Consider the following 23,393-nt stretch of genomic DNA (forward strand, 5'->3'; position numbering starts at 1 on the left):
TCTTCTTAAAATGTCAACTTTTGAAACAATATGCCCTAAGATTTTAATTTTAGTTCATAGCTTATCTTTTTGCTCCACCTTTCCTGAGATTTTGGGGGTGGGGCGTGGAGGAAAGACTGAGTTTAAGAATACTTTTTCTCCAGCTGCAATTAGAGCACATTCACATTAACCAGAGCTGTGTAATTTTATCAGTCCGCATACCTAGCCATGTACAGTCCCTGAGAACCTCAATACCCCCTCTAAGAACAGGGTCGGTGTGAGCGGCATTAGAAGAGGGGCAGGCGGGATCCCTGGGTGGCGCAGCGGTTTGGCACCTGCCTTTGGCCCAGGGCGCGATCCTGGAGATCCGGGATCGAATCCCATGTCAGGCTCCCAGTGCATGGAGCCTGCTTCTCCCTCTGCCTGTGTCTCTGCCTCTCTCTCTCACTGTGTTCCTATCATAAATAAATAAAAATTAAAAAAAAAAAAAAAAAAGAAGAGGGGCAGGCTAGTGTGAGGGAAAATGAGCACAACGTGTTCATGACTGAGTACTTTCTATTGAGCACCGGACCAAGGGAAAGAGAAATGGGTTTTTTAAAAAGCCAGTATGGTCGTCTACAGGGCATGTGACTGAGGAATTTATACTTTATTCAGAGAATTCCAGGATACAGCCCTACCTAATCTTTCACATTTCGTCTCCTACTACTCTTCCCTTTCTCCTCTATTCCAGGGGTAGTAACTTTTTTCTGTAAGGGGCTGAGGGTAAAAAATTTGTGCTTTGCAGGCTTTACGGTGGCAACTACTCAACTCTACACGTAGTACGAAGGTTATAGACAGTGTGGTCATGAACAAGAAGAGCTTTGTTACAATAAATCTTTATTTACAAAAACAGACGGGGGGCCAGAGTTGGCCTACAGGCCGTGGTTGGCCAACTCTTGCTCTATACTCCAATCACATCAAACCACCTGCCATCTCCTCTGCTGGTTTTCGTGTCAGCAGTGCCCGTCTCTGCGTAGCTCTGTCTTGTCTATCCTTCATGTCACCACACCTCCAGCCTATTCCATAGCATCTACTGAATCAGACATTCAAATATTTAAGCATCCCCTAAGCATCAGGCAATGTAAATATAATTGCATGAATGATGTTCTTGCTGTGTCGTTGACCATCTCATGAGGGCTTTAGATAAGAAAACAGGAAAAAAAAAAGATAAGAAAACAGGTAGTTACTGCAGAGTCTGGAAATGGCTCCAACACGGTGACTGCAGGGTGCTAAGGAAACAGGTGTCAGTCCACACTCTTGGGGGCAGGGGTCTGACCTGGAACATTCTGGCGAGGAAACGATACCTGTCAACAATCTGAGAGAAGTGGATGAGAGTCAAGCACGAAGGGACATGGGGTTAGGTAGTTCTGTGTCTGAGAGATGACGTGGGCTATCGCATGGGAAATATGGAATGTGGGAAGCAATCTGGATGAGACTTCAAGGTCACCTAAACAAGAGCCGGGGTGATGGGAATAGAGAGGAGGAGGCGGGGCTTCAGAGAGATTTAAAACGTCAAATCAGCCCCTCATTTAAAATTCTCTACTACAGTTGTTCATCATCCAGCTTTCCAGCTCTCCAGACTTCACACCTAGGAGCCTCATGCAGCCGATGCGCCTCCCCCTGTCTCCCGGAACCACCCACAGAGCTCACAGGCTGCCTTGTCACTGTGACCAGAATGTCAGCTGCCTCTCCACCACGTCTGGCTGCTTTGTCCCTCTGACAACCAGAACAGGTAAGCTGCATACGAAATCCAGGGACATCATTCGTTTCGTGACTTTCCCAGAGTTTCACGTGGTGGGATCATCTGGAGGGTCACCATGGATGGTGCAGGGCCTTCCTGCCTCGTCTTCTCTCCACACACCTTATTCTTGCCAGGCCATCCTGTCCCCCCATCCATTTGGCATCCATTCTTCCGCCTTCCCAGACCCACCCAGACCCACCCGACCACAGCTCAGTGATTCAACGGGGAAAAAGCTTGCAAATCTAAAAATCATTAGGGCTCTTAGCATAACAAAGGTCCCTGTAGTTAATAATTACAACCGTCACAGATGTTGCTAGGATGACGTGATAACAAGCATAACCAAATAAAATGTTGGGGGAAATAAATGAATGCTCTCTACCCTCTTTCTCCCACTTTGCCCTTCCAACTCAGTGTTTCAGTAGGACCATGCACAAGATTTTTTAATACTCTACTTCGGTCGGGTGCACAGGGAGTAGAATCAAACAGGCAACTGGCCTGTAACAGACTTTCAGCTTAAGACACACGCCAACTTCTCACAGTGAGTGAGGGGCAGAGAGTCTGAACAGGGCATATAACCCTCATGGATCTAATCTAACTTCAAAGCAAGAAATCCCAATGTTTTCATTTGGAAAACGGGCTTCGAAAGGCCAGCTCCTACACAACCATTTTGTGTTCTAGGACAGACTGTAGGACCCACGGGCCGCAAGACACAGCATGCAGATCAATCAGCCCAGCTCTCTCACTGGGGGATGTGAATGCTGGGTTCGGGGGCAATGGAATGATCCCGAGGGTCATACAATGACGCAGTAGAGTGGCCAAGACTAGAACTTGTCTGATCTTGCATCTTGTTTTGTTCTACTTATTTCTGTTTCTTCTTCTTCTTCTTTTTTTTAAGATTTTATTTATTCATGAGAGACACAGAGAAAGAGGCAGAGACACAGGCAGAGGGAGAAGCAGGCTCCGTGCAGGGACTTGATTCCAGGACCCTGGGGTCACGGCCTGAGCTGAAGGCAGATGCTCAATCGCTGAGCCACCCAGCCGTCCCTACTCATTTCTGTTTCTTTTCTTTCTTTCTTTCTTTCTTTCTTTCTTTCTTTCTTTCTTTCTTTCTTTCTTTCTTTCTTTCTTTCTTTCTTTCTTTCTTCTTTCCTTTTTTTAAAAAGATTTTACTTATTTATTCATGAGAGACACACACACAGAGAGAGGCAGAGACACAGGCAGAGGGAGAAGCAGGCTCCATGCAGGGAGCCGGATGTGGGACTTGATCCCTGGTCTCCAGGATCACGCTCTGGGCTGCAGGCGGCACTAAACTGCTGGGCCACTGGGGCTGCCCGTCATTTCTGTTTCTAATGCCATACTTATTCAAGATGAGAGGCCTCAGATTCTTGCATCCCCAATCCATGTGAGGTCTCTCCCTGGAGTTAGAGGCCATGAGACTGGTGCATATCCACACACACCTTCTCTGTGCTTGGCCCAGCCTTGCACGCTGACCTAAGGGGCAGGACCCCCAAAAAAGCTGTGGGCTCCGCAGACTGCCTAATTCCCCAAACCAGAAGCTGCCCTCCACAGGAATGCCTCTGTGCCAAATCTGTGGGGCCAGGAAGTAAGTGAGTCGGGGGAAACAGGGGGTGATCACTAGTAGGTGTGGGGTTTCTTTGGGGCTGGTGGAAATGTTCTAAGTGTGATTGTGATGGTGACTGCACAACTCTACTAAAAACCCCTGATAGGCGTACCTGAAACAGGTGCACTGATATATGAGGGAGGGAAAGAGGGGCAGGGAGAATCTCAAGCAAACTCTCCAAGCTTAACAGAGGGCTTGATCTCACAACCCCAAGACCATGACCTGAGCTGAGCCCAAATCAAGAGTCGATGCTCAACCCACTGAGCCATCCAGTCACCCCTGGATGACAGACTTTTATAATGAATGCTAGCAACAGTTCTAAAGGTCAACAGTCCTAGATATGCCTGTGGGAGTCCAGATTTGGGACAGGTTTTCACGTCAGCAGAAATGCAGAGAGGAAAATGACCTTTGTTTGGCTAAACAAAAAAGTTGAGGAAGCTTAAAATACTCATAGTAAAATAAACTCATAATAGACTTAAAAGTACTGAGTTAATAAATTTATGAAGTTTTTTCTTTTGTTTTTCTTTTTTTTATTCAAATTCATTTATTACTTTAGAGACAGAGAGAGAGAGAGAGAGAGAGAGAGAGAACGCACAAGTGGGGAGAGGTGCAGAGAGAGAAGGAGAATCCCAAGCAGGTTCCACGCTCAGCATGGAGCCCGATGTGGTGCTCAGTCTCAGGACCCTAAGATCATGACCTAAGCGAAAACCAAGAGTGAGATGCTTAATGGACTGGGCCACCCAGGTGCCCCTGAAATTTGGCTTGGCCTGCCTGAGTGGCTCAGTCGGTTGAGCAATCAACTGTTGGTTTTGGTTTGGGTCATGATCTCAGGGTCATGGGATCGAGTCCTGTGTCAGGCTCTAGGTTCAGAGGTCTGCTTGTCCCTCTCCTGTTCCTCCCCACTCCCCTGCTGTGCGCTCTCTTGCAAATAAATAAACAAATAAATAAATATTTTTTAAAAATCAAATAAAGAAATGTGGCTTAACTGCCAACTAAGACAATGTGGCAGCTCCTTGTGAGGGAGAAAAAAGACCTTGTAGAGCTCATCTCTAGTCTAGAACCAAAAAAAAAAAGTCATCACAAGATTACAGTGGCTAAAAATACTCTTGAGATGAACCAAGACCTCTTGGATGCCAGCCTCTGGGGTCGGCAGCCTAGAGTATTTTGCTTTGGCAGAGTGTGATCTGCTGTCCCTGTTTGCTTTGCCCACACACCCAAATGACCTTCCAGGCACCTGAGCATGGCTTTGAGCGTCCCCTCGCCCCGCAGCCAAGGCCGAGCCGGGGCTGGGGGGTGCAGCCCGCCCACGTCAGCCTCTGTGGAGCTCCCTACGTGGCCTCAAGCGCTGTGCCGACCTGGCCAGGCCCCCCAGAGAGACCACAGGGGGCGGCAAGGGCTTCATTGTGGTTCCCACTGGCCGGTCACCGCGGTGACTTTGCACTGGGACTGAAACCTATACTTCTGGCCGGAAAAGAGACACACAAACCAGAGTGGGCCGGGCCATGCGCACCGCTGTGATTATGCATCTAAAGCCGTGGCTTCCAGGGGTCACCACTGCGCTCCCGGCTGCCCTGAACACCCTTCGGCTGGCAGTTTTAGAAAGTTCCATCCTGACACGGATGGAACCGCCTTGCAAGACTGGCATTGAGCACCCCCTACCCCAGGTCCGTCATGAGCAGGTCATGCTGTGCCCAAGCTTCACTCTCACCACCCAGCTGTGGGTTCCTGGAAAGATGAAAACCGTGTTGACCTCTCCCACCAGTTCCTGCACGTAGCAGGTGTTTATTAAAGGTTTATTGAATGGAACTGCCCTAAAAGGCATTTAAGCTTTGGCGTAAGTTTTGGGCTCCGGAGGGTAAGGAGCCAGGATGGGAGGGAAGTTGGGGTCCCCGCTGACCCAGGCGGTTTCTCCTTCCTCTCCGCCAAACTGCTTCCTCTCCTGGAGATCCTCCAGACCCTGCAGTGTCCGATCGCTGCCCAGGAGCCAGACCTCGCCTGACCCAGCCACGCCAGGCCACCCCTGCTCGCCCTGCCCTCCTGCTCCTTGACAAGGGGTGAGGCCAAAAGGCACCCGGAGGCTCCGCGGAAGGAAGGGGGTAATCAGGAGCTGACAATTGCTGTCTGACCGCAGACTTGTTATGTGACTCTGGGGCCACGACGTTTGTTAGCTCAGGGAGGGGGGCGGATGGGCTACTGCAGAGTCAACCTCCGAACACTCGGGATTGAAATCTGGATCGCTAGTTTGGCCCAAGTCAGAAGTAAAGATGAACAGGAGGTACGCCTGGGGAGTCGGGGCACTCCCAAGCCACACTCACAGAAGCCTGTGCCTTACCAAGTCCCTTCAGAGCAGCGGGTGTCAAGAGTTTCCCTCGCTTCCCTCTTCTAGAGGGAGCTCCAGGACACCTGCAGGCTGCAGGCCCAGCTGTGGCAGCGGCACCCAAGCACAGCACCAGGAGGCAGCCCTGGGCATCCTGTGAGATGCGTGCTCCAGATCCCAGCCCGGAGGGGTCACGAATATAGGTGACCCTATGACCTAAGCTTCCTCAGTCCCCTTAAACAGCGACCACTTATGAACATCTCCAGAATCTTCTAGAAGCTTTTATTCTGAATCCGCATCACTGACCGAGGTAGTTAGTTCCAGAACCACTCCACCCACTTTGTAAAGATGTGCTGCCTTGTGTTGCACTGAAACCATCCTTCTTAGGTTGCAAAGGGGAAAAAAAAAGTTCCAAAGGTATCCTCTTACTCAAGATTTCAGGATTTGGCCGTTCTGTTCTCGTTTTAGCTCTGCCTTTCATTAAAAAGTGTTCAGAGGAAAAATTCCTTACAAGAGAAACAAAGTACAGATACAAATACAACCAGCCTCTTCCTGATAAAGACCGCATCCTCTCCCCTCTTAGAACAGCCCTGGTCATCACAGAGACCATGTGGGGGGCTAGAACCACCCTCTTTAAGCTGCTATTTCCATTTTTAGCTTGTGCTGGCTCAAGAGAAACGTTTCCATAGAGTAAAGATCCGTTATACCCCAGGCAACCCTTCAACTAGTGGTTGAAAACTTTCGGATACTCTCATTTAACATCAGGCATTAATGTTTTATCTTGTTTTAAAAATAACCCTTGCTGGGCAGCCCGCTCAGCGGTTTAGTGCCGCCTTTGGCCCAGGGGATGATCCTGGAGACCCGGGATGGAGTCCCACGTTGGGCTCCCTGCATGGAGCCTGCTTCTCTCTCTGCCTGTGTCTCTGCCCCTCCCACCCCCCGTGTCTCTCATGAATAAATAAATAATCTTAAAAAAAATAACCCTTGCTTTGGGGCACCTGGGCTTAGTCGGTGAAGCATCTGCCTTAAGCTCAGGTCATGATCCCAGGGCCGCATCAGGCTCCCTGCTCATGGGGAGCCTGGTTCTCCCTCTGCCTCTCCTCCTCCCACCACTCATGCTCTCTCTCTCTCTCAAAGAAATAGAATCTTTAAAAGAAAATAATAACCGTTGCTTAAAAGAAATGCTTCCCTAAGTCAGAACTAGGTCATCTCTTATTTAAAGAGCCTTCCAAGAGGCACTTCCAACACCAAACAATCAAGAAGCCTAAAAACACTGTCACTGACTATTCTTTTCATGAGGTCGGGGATAACAGGGAAGCAAGTGGCACAACTACTACAGCTGAGTCTCATTCCAAAAAGATGAGTCAGAAAAAGTCCTGTGACTTAGAATAAAAACACACAGAGCCCCTCTCCACATTTAGACTCCCCAAAAGTTCACATGATTTTTAATGGTGTAGCTAGTTCACTGGTGAAAGGGGCCGGCGGCTAAGACAGTGCTTCGTAAAAGTCAAGTGCTGCATGGTTGTTGAGAAAAGTTCAGTTCCTAATTAAAATGCCAAGTTTTCCCAGTCTGCCAGTTTGCTTTAAGGAGAATCCACAATTGTGCGAGGACACAGATGACAGCTAACGTTGGCTCGATGATCTTCCAGAAAGAAAAATGCTTGGAAACGAGCAGAGGTCTAAGTAGAAGATGCTAGAACAGGACTGGGATGTGTCTTCTGAGAAAGAGGTAGCCAAGCGGGGGTACGCGGCAGGATTTTACAGTCGCACGCACACACACATCTTGGAAATACAATTTCACCGTGCACTTTCTGACAGGAGAATCTGCAGTGCCCTTCCCACAATTATGCTCCATTGGGTGCAAGGATGGGTGCTGCTGGGGAACAGGGAGGAGTCGCACACAGGGCAGGACCACTTCAGGACATACCAGGGAGGAAAGACCCATGGAAGACAGGCATCCTGAGTGTTCACTCCAAAGCCAGGTGCCAGGATAGGAAGTGCACGAGATGCACGGGTGTTCTCCCTTTCTGTGTCATTGTTAGGGGCAGAAGGAAAAACTCAGACTACTGATGAGACCGAGATACAAAACAGAGAGCATGGATCCAAGAGGAAGCAACAACCTGATGAAGCAGGATCCCACACAACCTGGAAGCAAAGAGGGCCTTAGCCAAAGAGGCTGGCATTAGTAAGGCCATACTCTGTGCTGGCCAGCTCATCCTTACAGTCATCCTGGGGAAAGAGTTCCTTTTTTTAAAGATTTTATTCAGGCAGCCCGGGTGGCTCAGTGGGTTAGCACCACCTTCAGCCCAGGGTGTGATCCTGGAGGCCCAGGATTGAGTCCCACATCGGGCTCCCTGCATGGAGCCTGCTTCTCCCTCTGCCTATGTCTCTCATGAATAAATAAAAAATAATAAAGATTTTATTCATTTATTTATGAGATACACACAGAGAGAGAGGCAGAGACACAGGCAGAGAGAGAAGCAGGCTCCATACAGGGAGCTCGACATGGGACTTGATCCCAGGACCCCAGGATCATGCCCTGGGCCGAAGGAAGGGACTAAACCGCTGAGCCACTCAGGTGCCCTCCAACTCTTTTTTTAAAAAAAAGATTTAAATAATTTATTTGGAGAGCATGAGTGGGGGGAGGGGCAGAGGGAGAGGGAGAGAGAATCTGAAGCAGACTTTGTGCTGAGCCCAAGGTGGGGCTCGATCTCACAACCCCGAGATCATGATCTGAGCAGAAATCAAGAGTCTGATGCACAAACCAACTGAACCACCCAGGCTCCCCTCTTTTCAGTCCTTTGAGCTGAAAGGTAGCAGGCCCCAGCTGGTGTGTTAGGGCCATGGTGTGTTAGGGCCCCTGAAGGGCATGGTCTCCTTGGGGGGCTCAGCAACTGGGTTACTGGCTGCAGCGTGAGATTCCCTTTGCTGCCCAGTGGAGCGCTCCGCATCTGGGCAGACCTTAAGATGATTCCAAATAAAATGCCACTTTGCAAAGGAAGTGCGCTGAGATGTCAAGCTAGTGAACCCAAGAGGATGTTGTGAGATATTCCTCACTAGGGAGGGACCTGGCGCAAAAATCAGCCGGCCAGAGCATCAGAGAAGACGGTCACTCACCAAAGTCAAACTCCTAGAGCGGGAGCTGCTGCTTCGACTCCCCAGGCTGTCCCCTCTGCTCAGGTCGCTGAGCCCACAGCTGGGGGACACATCCGAGTCCATGTCCGAAGAGTCAGACTGTTGGCGGTTTACAGGCATCCCCACAGACGCCCCGGCCGCTGGCCCGGTCACAGGAGGTGGGGAAGGGGCCAGGGTGCCATTCTCAAGTAGCCACTGCGTCTGGAGAAACCAAGCACAGGGGTTAGAGTCTACACAGTGAATGCCAGGTCCCCTGAAACGAAGGCCTCCGTGTGGGTCAGAGGTCACCTCGATTGGCAGCCTGAGCTGTCAAGACGAAGAGAAGTAGGAGCCCCTAGATCAACCTGTTTGCTCATTTTCATCTCTTCTTTATACCCCTTTCCATCATGGAAATGTGAATCATTTTTTTTAAGATTGATTGATTGATGGATGGATGGATTTATTCATGAGAGACACAGAGAGTGGCAGAGACAGTAGAAGGAGAAGCAGGCTCCCTGCGGGGAGCCCAATGTGGGACTCAACCCCAGGACCCCAGGATCACGACCTGAGTAAAAGGCAGACGCTCAACCACTGGGCCACCCAGGCATCCCAAGGTGAATCATTTTTAGGGAAAAATGGGACATACTAACAGTTACTTTGTTGTTGAAACATGGATAGGATAAAGTTCTTGCTCCCTCCTTTGCCCCGAGGACCTGTACTCTCATGCTCTTTCCCACTCAGATACAGGATTTCCCCAGGCTCTTTATCGATTCTAGTCTCTTCTACCTCAGACACCACAGAATTATGGTTCCTCTTCCAGCTTCGGTGCAATTCAGAGCTGAGTGAGGTGACAAGAGCTAGCAAATTGCGAATGGAAGTCTGGGTGACATCTCTGAGACTCTAGACTCTCTGGGGGCCGTGATGCTCTTGCAATTTCTACATAAGATACGAAGGTACCGTAAGTTAATACTACAAGGAAGTTCATATTTTTACTTTCGGGAATAAAGACAGCGAAATTTCCCCTACCAGCCCCTTGGTTTCACACTCTGACTCTTTTAGCAGGAAATTCAGCTCAGTCTCTGAACAATGGACAATGGAGTTCAACAAAACCTTCTAGAAGACCAAACAAGATTAATAGGGAATAAGGGAATAAGCCTCTTGTGGAGCTTTAGGACCAGTGGAGAGATATGAGCCCACGTCATTCATTCCTAAACTGAAAATACTGCCAGGTGGTCTTATGAGCCCTTGTAAGAATTCTGCGGGGCATGTGAGCTCAGATAACCATGGGCACAAGTGTGTGTGTGTGTGTGTGTGTGTGTGTGTGTGTGTGTGCACGCTTGCATGTGCATCCATTTTTAACAGAAACAAACATATGTGGAGAAAGTCCAATCAATACTGAATACCTCTGGGTGGACTTTGCCATTTAAAACTTCAAAAATTACTGTGAGATCTCCTTAGGGAAATCCTGAAGGTGTGAGAACAGTTTAAAAAGGAAACTATTCCTCGCCTGGCTTCTCTTCATTTTTTGGGTGAATCAGCCCAAGTTAACAAGCAATTTAAGAGCAAGGCTAGGAAATAGAAGATTTTGAGCTTAGATATGCTTTTTGGAAGTTGCCATTATTCTGAATGGTTAAAAAAAAGACTTCAGAAAATGTTAAGTTTTTTTTTTTTTTTTTAAGATTTATTTATTCAAGGGAGAGAGAGAGAGAGAGTGCAAGCAGGGAGGGGGTGGTGGGCAGAGGGAACAGGAGAAGCAGACTCCCTGCTAAGCACGGAGCCTGACGCAGGACTGGATCTCGGGACCCTGAGATCATGCCGTGAGCTGAAATCAAGAGCTGGACGCTTTAACCAACGGAGCCACCCAAGCGCCCCAGAAAACGTTAAAGGCTTTAAAATTTGTTTAATAGGAAGCAAGCCTAAACAATGCACAGACTTTATTTAAACTGTCTTACGTAACCAAAACATGTCACATCCCTGGGACCATGAGTGTCGGGGGCCTGGGTGAGGTGGGTGGGAAATCTAGAAAAGACCCACCGACTCTCATTCCTGAACTAAGTCACCGCTCCCAGGAAAGGATGGAGATGCGGGGCAGTCTTCCCCCAACACAACAGGGGGGTGAGGATGGGGCGGTGAGATGCTGATTAGCCCCACACAAGGCAGGAACTCAGCGGAAGTGCCCTGTCTTTGGGAAGGGCCTGGAATTGTGCAACAGGCCTGTGCTTAGGAACAGCGCTCTGAGGTGTTCACAGTTCGGCTGGAGGGCGCTACCTTCCCAGCACGTTGGAGAACATACCTTTTTTCTTGTGTTACTGCAATTTTAAAAGTTATTCGGACACCGTAAAACTGTAACATTTAGACTTTTACAAATTGCTGTCTTAAAAGAATATGAGGAAGCTGACCAGAATTCTCCAGAAGGCAGAGGTTGCTGGGGAGAAAGTGCAAACCTTGATCTGAAATCCTTCACAGGTTCAAGGTGTCAATCTTCTGTGATCTCTCTCTCTTTTTTAAGAGTTTATTTATTTATTTGAGAAAAAGAGAGCACAAGTGAGGGGCGGGGGCAGAGGCAGAGGGAGAAGCAGGCTCCCTGCTGAGCAGGGGGCCGATGTGGGGCTCCATCCCAGGCCCCCGGGATCATGACCTGAGCTGAAATCAAGAGTCGGACACTTCACCGACTGAGCCACCCAGGCGCCCTCCTCTGTGATCTCCTAAGGCATCTCCCTACTCCTACTTCCCTGGGAACTAAAAATATGGAATCGCATGGTGGTCCCCTGTGGAGAGAGGAGTCTTCTGAAACAGAAGGGAAAGGAAGCGGCCTTCTTTCCTGGTCTGCACTGGGAAGAGAGCAGGGCAGACAGGTTGGACAGGAGGGACTCCCCCACTCCTAGGAGACAGCATGAGCATGGGAGGGAGAGACAATCTCAAGGAGACTTTGTGCGGAGCTCAGAGCTCAAGGTGGGGCTCGATCTCATGACCCTGAGTGGAAATCAAGAGTCCAGTGCACAAACCAACTGAGCCTCCCTGGGGTGTCCCTCCTTTTGTAACCCTTTGAGCTGAAAGGCAGTGGCCCCTTGCTGGGATGGTCATTACTATCCTAAAATATTTAGGATCCTTGTCCAATCACGGGTTCACCCTTTGGGTTAAGAGATTAGCCCCACAGGTGAAGAAGCTGACTTCTTACCCGAGGGCAGAACCAGCCTCGCCGAGAAGTCCCAACAAGCCTGACACCAGGAGCACTCTGCCCACTTTTGAGCCTCTGCCCACTTTTTTTTTTTTTTAACTTTATTTCAAGAGAGAGAGCAAGCAGGGGGAGGGGCAGAGGGAGAGGGAGACGGAGAATCTCAAGCAGGTGCCACAATCAGTGCAGAACCCGATGTGGGGCTCGATCCCAGGACCCTGAGACCATGACCTGAGCTGAAATCAAGAGTCGGACACTTAACTGACTGAGCCATCCAGGCGCCCCCAAGCCGTGCTCACTTTCTGTTTATTTTCTTACCCTTCCTGTGTTTATTTCCTCATCATTTACTAGTAACCTCCTTGTTTGGAAGGGTCTAGTTTATCAGTTGAGCAGAGACAAGGAAGACAAGGCCACAGCTGATCTACAGTCTCAGTAAATCTACACCTGGTGAGCATGGCAGGTGGGAAGGACAGCAGCTATGGGGCTGGAGGGCTCCTGGGGCTGCTGGGGCTGTGGGAGTCAGGCAAGTGACCCCCCCCCCCCAAGTGAGTGCCCTGCAGCCAACAGAGGAAGGCGGCTCCTTTTCTTCGTCTTCCTCGTGCATTCCAGAAAGATCTAGAATGACCCAGACGCATCCAGCACAAAGTGGCCTTTGCCGTCACCCCATGCCACCTCCGTTCCTACCCATCAACACGCTTCACTTTGAGGCCTCGCCTCCTTTCTAGGCCAAGCACATTCTTCAGATATTCACTGTTTTCCTACCTCACCTGGACCAGATTCCAGGTGCCAGGCAACCACCCGTGAGTCAGAGGAACCTGATGTGGACACCGATTCTTAATTCGGTAAGGTATCTGGCCTACTGAACATGTGGATGGGGGTAAAGCCTGAGCAGGTGTATTTCTTAAAGGCACTGCACACAGTTCTGCACACAGCAGGGGCTCCGGCTCAGCGCCTTACAGGGACCACGGGAGCTCAGAGCAAGGGGTGCCAGTCCTCCCGGTGGTGGTCAGAGACTTCACAGACAGTGACAGCGAGGCCAAGCTCCCCTGGGATGTTTGAGATTTCAGGAGACAGTCGGTCAAACCCATGACGATGTGCATCCTGAACAGAAGGAAAAGAATCAGCAAACGCGCGGCCCCACACGCGGCTGCAGGGGTGCTGGGTGCTGAGCACTCAACTTAGCTGGAGCACAGGATGAAAGGAGTGGGAAAGGCGTGGAGGGAAGTGCCAACAGAGGGCAAGGTGACCAGGGTGAAGAGACTGTGCCCCAGCGGAGAGCCGTGGTGGCACGTGCGGCTCACACGGGTAAGTCTGGCACCACTCTGCAGGGTGGACCCGCAGCAGAGCTGGAAGTAATTATAACTGAATACCTTGCATTGCTTATTTTTAAAAAATAACTTGTTGGTTCTTTAAAAAAAAGATTTATTCATAAGAGACAGAGAGAGAGGCAGAGACACAGGCAGAGGGAAGCAGGCTCCCTAAGGGAAGTGTGATGCAGGACTCAATCCCAGGACCCCGGGATCATGCCTGGGCCAAAGGCAGATGCTCAACCCCTGAGCCACCCGGGCTCCCCTCACACACTGTTTACAACAAGCTGGGGCAGGGGTAGCTGAGTGGTTTCCAGGACACGTTCCGTGTGTGGGAAGAGCAAGGGCAAGACCAGAGTTGCATCTGCTTCCACTTGTATAAGGCAAGAAATGAGAAAATACCTAAGTTCGTGCTCCTGTGTGCAGAGTCTCTCTGGAAGGACAGACAGAAATGTGGTCGCAGGGACACCCGGGTGGCTCAGCAGTTGAGTGCCTGCCTTTGGCCCAGAGCATGATCCCAGATTCTGGGGTTCAGGTCCCACGTGGGGCTCCCCGCATGCAGTCTGCTTCTCCCTCTGTGCCTCTGCCTCTGTGTGTCTCTCATGAATAAATAAAATAAATAAAATAAAATAAAATAAAAAATAAAATAAAATAAAATAAAAAAGTACTCGCAGCGGCTACCCGCGGGGAGGGAGAAGGGACAGCCAGGAGGTGAGGGTGGAGACAACACCTGCACGTGCACGAATGATCTTTTCTGTCGTTGGAATGCGGCACATACTCACCATCCAGTCGGGTTCAGGAGACAATCCGAGTAGCTATCCAGCTGTTACCAGTTCACGAGAGACGATAAAGACCTGGAAACTACTGTGGCCGTAAGGTTGGAACAGAAGAATGTGAGAGATGAGAGAGAAAGGACTATGAAATTTTCATGACTAACGGGCAGGGCGGGAGTGTATTTCAAGAACAAAAGAGACAGGACCCTGGCCGCCAAAAGCCACAACTGAGTAAAGGCTAAACATTGCCCAGTGACCTCCCCAGCGAAGGTGACCTTACAAGGAGCCAGCAGTAGACATGACCCAAAGCCCCCACGGTGGGCCAACGCGTGGATGGGAGGAGTGGGGTACCTAGCGAGTCGTTTTGGAAGATGGAGTGTTGAGAGGGTGGGAAGGGTGAAACAGGTGATGGGGATGAAGGAGCACGGGCTTGTGATGAGCACCAGGTTTTGTATGTTGAATCACTAAATTGCACACCTGAAACTAATATGACACTGTTCATTAACTACCTGGAATTAAAATACAAACTTAAGGGATGCCTGGGTGGCTCAGTTAGGGAAGTAGCTGACTTTTGATCTCAGCTCAGGTCTTGATCTAAGGGTCATGAGTTCAAGTTCTGGGCTGGGGCCCACAATAGGCATGAAACCTACTTTAAAAAAAAATGAAATAAAATAAAAACTTAAAAAAAAAGTTGAGGTGTGATGGGAAAGATAAAAAGGCAGTTGCTACAGGTATAACTGGGTTGGAGAAAGGTATTTTGAGTCACTGGTTTTGTTTACCTATATATTTTTTAAAAGATTTTATTTATTTATTCATGAGAGACACACAGAGAGAGGCAGAGGCAGAGGGAGAAGCAGGTTCCCTGTGGGGAGCCTGACGTAGGACTCGATCCCAGGACCCCGGGGCAACCACTGAGCCACCCAGGTGCCCCTTGTTTTGTTTTGTTTTTTTTTTTTTATTTTTATTTTTTTCCCTTGTTTTGATTTTAAGAGTTGGAGAGACCTACTGATTAGCTAAGGGGAAAAGAGAAGTTACAAGCCTCCTGGAGAAACCCTCATTTCCAGAGTCTGCTGGAGGAGACAAGGAAGCCTGCCTGTTCTATTGAGACTATTTCAGATGCTGAATGCTGTATGAAAAATACCTCTATGACTCTCTCTTCCTTGCAGAAGGTAACTGTCTGGTCATAAAAAAATGACCAGGGTAACTTGAAAAAGAACCAAATTGAACTTAAAAAAAATTGTTTTAATAGCAATTTAAAAACTCAAGTGGATGGGGTAAACAGAAGATTTAATATACTGAAGCACTGGATGAATTTAATATTAGGCACAATTTTTAAATAAACTTCACACTGGATGAGGGGAGAACTTCTTTTAACCCAATAAAAAATATCCAATAAAAATTACAGCAAACATCACACTTACTGACAAAATATTACAAACTATTCTCATTACCACCGCTGCTGTCCTCTATAATATATTGTATTTAAGTCCAACCCTACATATAGAGAAGAAAAAAATGCATAAGGATTGAAAAGGAAGAAACAAAACATTAGTATTTATGCATAGTTATGGTCTTTGTAGAAAACTCCAAGAATCTCATAAATTATTAGAATCAACAACTGTTTTTTACAAAGTTGCTGGATATAAATCAATATACAAAAAGTCAATTTCTATTTGTTAGCCACAAACAACTAAACTATAAACAATAACAAAAACTTAAAATTGTATAAAATAAAACAGCATAACATATACCTATGTATATGTATTATATTACTTAGGTTTGCACAAAAAATGCAAATAATAAAAGGTTACTGAAAGTAAGGAACTAAGAGATACCATATTCAGGACTGGAAGAGTCAATATCATTAAGACAAGTTGTTCTCCTAAAATTGAATTGCTCTGAAGCTATAGATGTGGGTTGTCCAATAAACTCTAGCCATATGTGGTTACTTAAATTTAAACTAATTAAAATTAAATTGAAAGATTCAGTTCCTCAGCTGCACTAGCCACATTTTAAGCATTAATTAATGGAAAATTTCCATCATCCTAGTAAGTTCTGTTGGACCATGCAGCCAGTGGAGCAATCAAAATCACAATAGGGTTGTTTTGTGGGAAATCCAACAGGCTGGGTTTTAAACTTATTAGGGGCTTAAAAAAAAGGAGAAAAATGCATTGGGAAGAACAAAGAGCTAAGAACAACCAGCAAAGTCCTAAAGAAGCTGGAGGAACTGGCCTCATCAAGCTTCCAGAGTCATTATAAAGTAATAGTAATTCAGATACACCCATGGAACAGACTAGAAAGCCCAGAAATTGTTTGATACACATGACAAAAATGTTTTCTTAATTTGTACTTTGAGAATTTTTAATTTTAATATAGTTGACTTCATCAGTCTTTTGGTTTATGGATTTTGCAAACTTAGAAAGGCCTTTCCTGGGGCACCTGGATGGCTGAGTCAGTTAAGCATCTGACTGTTGGTCTCAGCTCAGGTCTTGATCTCACGGTCCTGAATTCAAGCCCCACAATGGGCTCCACGCTGAGCATGGAACCTACTTTAAAATTTTTAAAAAGGCCTTTCCTATTCAAAGGATATAAATGAAATACTTCTCATATTTTCTCCTTAGCATTTTTATGGTTTCAGTTTTCATATTTTAATATCTGATCCAACTTGAATGTATCTTTGTGTGAAGTGTGGAAGGATCTATTTCCCCATCCCCAAGCCCAAATAGCTATGCAAAATGGCAGTAACTCAAATACCAAGAACTGAAAAATTCATCTTCTCCACTGTTTTGAAGTACTAAATGTTATCTTCTGCTAATGTTTACGTGGTAGGTTCTATTTCGGAATTTCCTATTCTCCATTGATATTTCTGTCCATTAGGATTCAAAAAAACCACAAATCCTAAGGCGAAAATTGCAAAGAATCTATGTAAAAATGGAAGGCACTCTAGGCCACATTAACAGAAAAAGAGGTAGGTGGGTGGAAAGACATTTTACAGTCTCACAAAAGAAACTGCTAGCTAGAATATACAAAAAAATTCTTGTACACCAACAGGAACAAGACAGGAAACTCATCAGAAAGAAGCACAAACAAGGAATATGATTAAGCAGTTCAATAAGAGGAAACCCAAGTGACTAAGAAGTATGTGAGAGGCATTCAACGTTGCTGGTAAACAAAAGAAGTACAAGCTAGACCTACCACAAGACATTAGCTTATACCTACAGGATTGGCAAAAATTAGACAACTAAAAAATAACAAACGCCAGCAAAAATGTGGGGAAACAGGAACCTTCATGTACCACTCACTGTTGGGAGTGTGAAATTCATACGACCTCTCCATGGAGCAGTCTGGCCGTGCTTAATGCCTTAGTCAGAAGCAATCAATTGGACAGTGGCATGGATAGGTCCTAAAATATTTTGAGTGAAAAATTATAATCAGATTGTTAGCACAATTCCATTTATTTAAATGTAATACACCCACACCACTGTATTTTATATACATATCCAGGAACACATGCCAGTGGCTGGGATGGGAGGGCACAACATGAGTGTCCTAGAGTACACACCTGGTCTGCCTCATTTGCTGGGTGATATTGTTTTTTTTTTTACTTTTTTTTTTTAAGATTTATTTATTTGACAGAGATAGCACATGTGCATAAGCAGGGGGAGCAGCAGGCAGAGGGAGAGGGAGAAGCAGGCTCCCTGCTGAGGAGGGAGCACCGTTCCAGGACTCTGGAATCACGACTTGAGCCAAAGGCAGACACTTAACTGACTGAGCCACCCAGGCGCTCCTGGACAATATCTTCTTGTTTCCTTCGTGTACCTATCTCTTTTGACGGAAGAAACAGAAAAGGTAGATGAGCTGGAGGTTTGTAGATTCATGATTTATCAGGAAAAAAAACAGAAAAGGTAGATGAGCTAGAGGTTTGTAGATTCATGATTTATCAGGAAAAAACAGAAAAGGTAGATGAGCTGGAGGTTTGTAGATTCATGATTTATCAGATCATTCCATCACCTGGGAAATGTCTGCAAGGTCCAGCACCAAAGGAGGTGATGCAGAATCCAGAAGAGTTTGGAATTTATGAGGGAAGAAGAGAAGACCTATGTCATCTAGAAACCCCAGGGCGATGCAGGAGGGAAGCGCTTTCAAAGGAAGGAGAAACCACAAAGATAAACTTTGCCCGGGTCACAATTTAGCCTGAACTTCACCAGGGGACGGCTGACCCAGTTTACTGAAGAATCTAAGCTGGGACAAATAACAGTAAGTTCCCTCACATTCAGTTGTTGGGCTTTGCACCTCCTAGGTGGGGGCGGGGGGGGGGGAATCCTACCTGTCGGGGCTTCGATGCCTTGCAGACAAGCTAAACAAAATCAGGAGGGTGATCCCTGCCTCTGCTCCATCTGCTCATGAATGGAGAAATGACCCAGCGTCACGGAGCGACGTAGAACTAATGTTTGCTTAGCGTGCCTAGGTGACACTTTAAAAAGAGTCGTGCTCCAACTCATTGCCAAGGTAAACTCTTTACGAAAGAAAACACCCAGGCTGGGCCCTAGGATGTGGAACTCCGAGACCTGTTGTTTACAGACCCTCACTCTTTGTCTAGGGTCCCACCATTTGGCAACAGCGCTAAGATTCAGTCAGCAGAAGCACAGCTGGGCTGGGAAAGGGGTAGAAATTATCTGAGAAACACCAGGCTGTGCAGTAGGGTGAGTGTGCACACCTGTGAATAACAGGAGCAGGATCACTCTGCACCTGAGTCCCACTGTTCCATCAGCCCAGTCTCTCCCACTTCCATCCACAGGAGTTCTGTGAAGACTTGTTCCAAAAAGTAGGAAAACAATCCTAGCAAAGGAATTCTCTTTAAAGCTCTATCCTGGGGATGCCTGGATAGCTCAGAGGTTGAGCATCGGCCTTCGGCTCAAGTCGTGATCCCGGAGTCCTGGGATCGAGTCCCGCATTGGGTTCCCTGCATGGAGCCTGCTTCTCCCTCTGTGTCTCTGCCTCTCTCTCTCTCTCTCTCTCTCTGTGTCTCATGAATGAATAAATAAAATCTTAAAGTTATATCCTGAGCAATCCCAATATGACAATTTAACAGCCAAGCCACTTTCAAAGGTAGGGGTTGTAGTAGGGATTTTTTTTTTTTTCTTTTTTGGACCTTCAAGAACATTAAAAATGAAGCCGTTTCACAGTGGGAGTGGTTTCTGAGTCACTACAACTCATTATCATAAATGGGCTTTTTCATATGGTTAAGCAGTGGGTGAAAATAAAGAGAACAGCCATTTTTACCAGAATGTACACACTCCTACATGAAATAAGCAGTGAACACAAAATAGCCTTTGTCGGCCTTAATGCTAGTAGCTCCTGACAACATTCATTCATGTGAACACTAATGCATGTGATAGGCACTCTGTTCTGATTTACTCAAACAAAAAGGCAGGAGTCCTACTTTTATCATTTCTATCTGGGTCTGTGTTAATCCCTATGGTTAGGAGCGCCTGGGTGGCTCAATGGGTTAAGCGCCTGCCTTCAGCTCAGGTCATGATCCTGGGGTCCTGGGTTTGAGCCTCACGTCAGGCTCCCTGCTCAGTGGGGAGTCTGCATCTCCCTCTCCCTCTGCCCCTCCTCCTGCTGTGGTCTCTCTCTATCTCTCTCTCAAATAAATAAAACCTTTTTACAAAATTAAATTAAAAAGTCTATAAAAAATTAATGGGTTCTTTATAACAAGAAATTAACTAGAAGACGAAGCTATGAATGACACCGACTCTTTTCTAAGATTTTATTTTTAAGTAACCTCTCTACCCCCACGGTGGGGCTCACACTCAAATGCAAGATGAAGAGTCACATGTTCACCGACTGAGCCAGGCAGGGGCCCGTTCTATTGTTTTATTAACCCAATCCATAATTGAGAAGGAAACTGAATACTTACATTTTCTTTTCTATTATTCAACTTAATTAGGGCTTTAACAAAATTCTTAGACTAAATGCACCATTTCACTTCTCCCCTAAAGATAATTCACCAGATTAAGTCCATAAAAATGACTTCACAGCGGGTGTCCCAGAACAGGTGATGGTTCTGAGAACGGCTCTGGGTTCCCGTACCCCCTGCACAAGCGGCACAGGGGCTGCACGGACGCACACAGAGATGCCTGTGTGCACTGCGGGTCTGGGGCAGGGTGGGGGGGGGGGGACAGTAGCTGTTGGTCCCACATGTTGTCTTTCAAGTTTTCTACTCTGAAAACTCATGTTAAAAATAAAACAAATATGGGGATCCCTGGGTGGCTCAGTGGTTTGGCGCCGCCTTCGGCCCAGGGCATGATCCGGGAGTCCCGGGATCGAGTCCCACATCGGGCTCCCTACATGGGGCCTACTTCTCCCTCTGTGTCTCTGCCTTTCTCTCTCTCTCTCTCTCTGTCTCTCATGAATAAATAAATAAAATCTATAAATAAATAAATAAGTGGTGCCTGGGTGGCTCAGTTGATTAAGCATCCGACTCTTGGTTTCAGCTCAGGTCCTGATCTTGCGGTTGTGGGATCGAGTCCCACGTCAGAGGTTCTGTGCTCAGTGCGGAGTCTGCTTCAGATTCTCCCTCTCACTCACACACACGTACTCTCTCTTTCAAATAAATAAATAAAAACTTAAAAAAAATAACAAAATGAATACGGAGTCCGACATTCACCAGTGAATCGCAAGGGCAGAAAGAACCTTCTCAAGATCGAGGGTTACTTGTGCTACCACAGGCCTGGGAGAGCTGGCACAGTTTCTGTCTCCCCAATTTTACTGCCAAAGGTCCTCCTATCTGTAAGAACACAGGGCATTAAGGTGTCTCCAGGACCCCGCCTCACCGTATCTCTTCCACCCTGTTTTCCACAATATAAACCCTTTTATCCAGCTTGGTCTGCTTAATACTCTGCGTAATCATGCGCCCGGTGTTGACAGCATCCCCTGTGGCTCTCCTCCAAAGCCTCGCTCAAAAACTCAACCAAACCTCAAATCTTGCTTCCTGATGTTGCTCATCACTGACCTATCCACTCACTCCTTCACCACTGCGGGGTCTATTTCACCACTGGTGGACGACATCCCACAATCTTTGTCACTCTGATGCAAGCCAGTCGCCTCAGGTTTCACTCTGCAAGGAATCATTTATTCTTCAATTAGACTGCAAGCTCCTTGTGGGCAGAGAGCTCTCTCACTCTTTTTTTTTTTTTTTCCAATATAGACACAGGATTTTGGAAAACATTTGTCACAAAACAGAGACGGACTCTTCAGTACTTAACAACATTTAAATTTTAAAACCATCTTATTATTATCTTTTAAATTAGAGTATCCTTCCAATAGACCTTCGATCTAAAAGAAAAGCTTCAACATATATGAGTCCTGTCAAACACACTAATTTCATTGGGGTGACCATCCTTTATCCCCCTATCATAGCCATAGACCAAAGCAGTCAAATTGAGAAGAAATTACTCTCACAAAAAAAAAAAAAAAAAAAAAAAAGAAATTACTCTCACAACCAATATATTTCAATCAAGGGCAAATGGGGCACACAGGGGAAGTCACATTAAATACAGTCATGGAGGAGATGCTTCACTTAGCTTCACAAATTATGATCTATTAAAAAGTCAGCGCCAATAAATACATCAGACGCACCAAACCGGTAATGCTTCCCAATATTAACATGTAATAAATATCAGTGTAAATGCATGCATGTGTACATCTATGGGTGTAATCCATGCCCAAGATTAACTTAAAAAGTAAGCCTCTAACAGACAGCTGAAGTAAAATAAATATGTAGTGACTATTCTTTATTGTAGGCTCTTTCTCAACGTCAAGAAAACAAAAACCTTGGAAAGGCAAGAAAGCTTCCAAAAAACACTCACTCAGCCAACTGGCAAATGACAACTGGACCCCAGCCCTGAAGATCAGAGGAAAGTCCTCTTCTGGTAGGAACTGGTTGGTGCTGGGAGTTTGAAACTTAGTTTTGTTCTGGAATTTTAAAACATTAATGCAGCCAATGGTTTAGCATCCCTTATACATGACTTTTTGTTTTTTTCTCTGATTGGGTTCCCCCCCCCGCCCCTTACCACTGAAATGTCTTCTGTAAGAATTTAGGACCTTAAACTCTAACTGGCACTCAAGGGTATTAAATACAATTACACATTTTAAAGGCTAGTAATTTTACTTCCCCAGAACAATTACCATGCTTTCATTTAGACTTTTTTTTTTCTTTTGAAAAGCTCTTTCTGAACGATGTCAAAAACCAAGATTGTCTCAATTGTGAAGAGTTTCAGTTATTTATAGGAGATGGTAATTTACTTAGGGCTACGAAGCACATGAGAGTAAATGATGCACCCACACATAAGCAAACAAGTTCACAGCAGAGGCCTCACCTAGCGAGGCTGGGCTAACAGGCCCTAAGGAAAGAAGTCTCCTGTTATCCGTTTCCTATCACTGAACAGAAGATGTGGAAATTGGATTTCCCTAAAGTGAAACCTCTCCTGAAAATAACCTTGACTAGATTCCAGGTGAGTTCCTTGTTATAAAATGGAATGACCCCTGCAACACGAGGAAGCAAACAGAAAAGCACTGACAGGAGCAAAATCTAGTTCTATCTGGTGAATTGTATACAAAGATGGACACCTCAAATTTAATTCTTAGCTCATCGAAAAAAAAATTGACATCCTATATGCTTATTGCATATTTCTGGATTTTTGGATTCTTTAGGAAATTAAAAAAAGAAAATCTCCACTTAACTTTTACTTTTGTTAAACAAGCTTATGTGCTTTCTCTGAATTTATTCAGCAAATATTCCCAGAGCGCCCACTGCGTGCTACAATAGTGAGTCAAAATGTCATACTTTTTACTTAGAACTAATAATTATGCCTTATTACTAAATAATATGATTTCTTTCTGAGAAGCTCAAAAGTCTTAGCTGAATGTTTCTTTGATCCTCACAAAGAAAATAAAGGTGAGGTAGAGAGTATGTTCATCTAATATTGGCATTTATAACACCTGGTTAGATTGGAAGTGATCTGATTGACATATCTTACCTCATGTTGAACAGATTTAGATCCAAGTCAGGGGGAGCAAAGCTCACACAAGACATCCTGCTGGTCAACCCACTGTACTGGATCTTTAGCCCCATCTCCCAAGGCCTTTGGGAGCCCTCCTTCTGTGGATGTATATAGAGAGGCTGCCTTCTTCTCCCTAGACTCTTCCTAGACACCTCCTGGCAACACCATTGATAAGGACTTTCATCCTGGAAAAATGGGAATTAGCTAAGAAACACAGTATTTAAAGGCACTGTGTTTTTATGTGAGTTTTCCAGTTTGC

The 23,393-nt window shown here is 46.3% G+C and overlaps 1 protein-coding gene and 1 long non-coding RNA gene across 7 annotated transcripts in view; one reads left to right on the forward strand and one right to left on the reverse strand.

Moving 5' to 3' along the window:
- PROSER2 (proline and serine rich 2) overlaps positions 1-23,393 on the reverse strand; it is a 40,932-nt gene that overhangs the window by 9,552 nt on the left and 7,987 nt on the right. For 2 of the 6 annotated variants that reach the window (XM_072749531.1, XM_072749529.1), the window contains exon 2: positions 8,815-9,033. In XM_072749531.1, the coding sequence (XP_072605632.1) occupies positions 8,815-8,952 (138 nt within the window). In that variant the 5' untranslated portion in view covers positions 8,953-9,033. Of the gene's footprint in view, positions 1-8,814; positions 9,034-13,695; positions 14,042-14,075; positions 14,990-18,393; positions 19,078-23,393 lie in introns of those variants that run through there. The other 4 variants (XM_072749528.1, XM_072749530.1, XM_072749526.1 and 1 more) reach the window with 4 other exon arrangements.
- On the forward strand, positions 400-22,092 carry LOC140597923 (uncharacterized). The gene is made up of 2 exons (XR_011999963.1): positions 400-1,750; positions 21,875-22,092. It is a non-coding gene; the product is annotated as an uncharacterized lncRNA (long non-coding RNA).

Source organism: Vulpes vulpes, chromosome 2, assembly GCF_048418805.1.
Source record: "Vulpes vulpes isolate BD-2025 chromosome 2, VulVul3, whole genome shotgun sequence".
Taxonomy (NCBI): Eukaryota; Metazoa; Chordata; class Mammalia; order Carnivora; family Canidae; genus Vulpes; species Vulpes vulpes.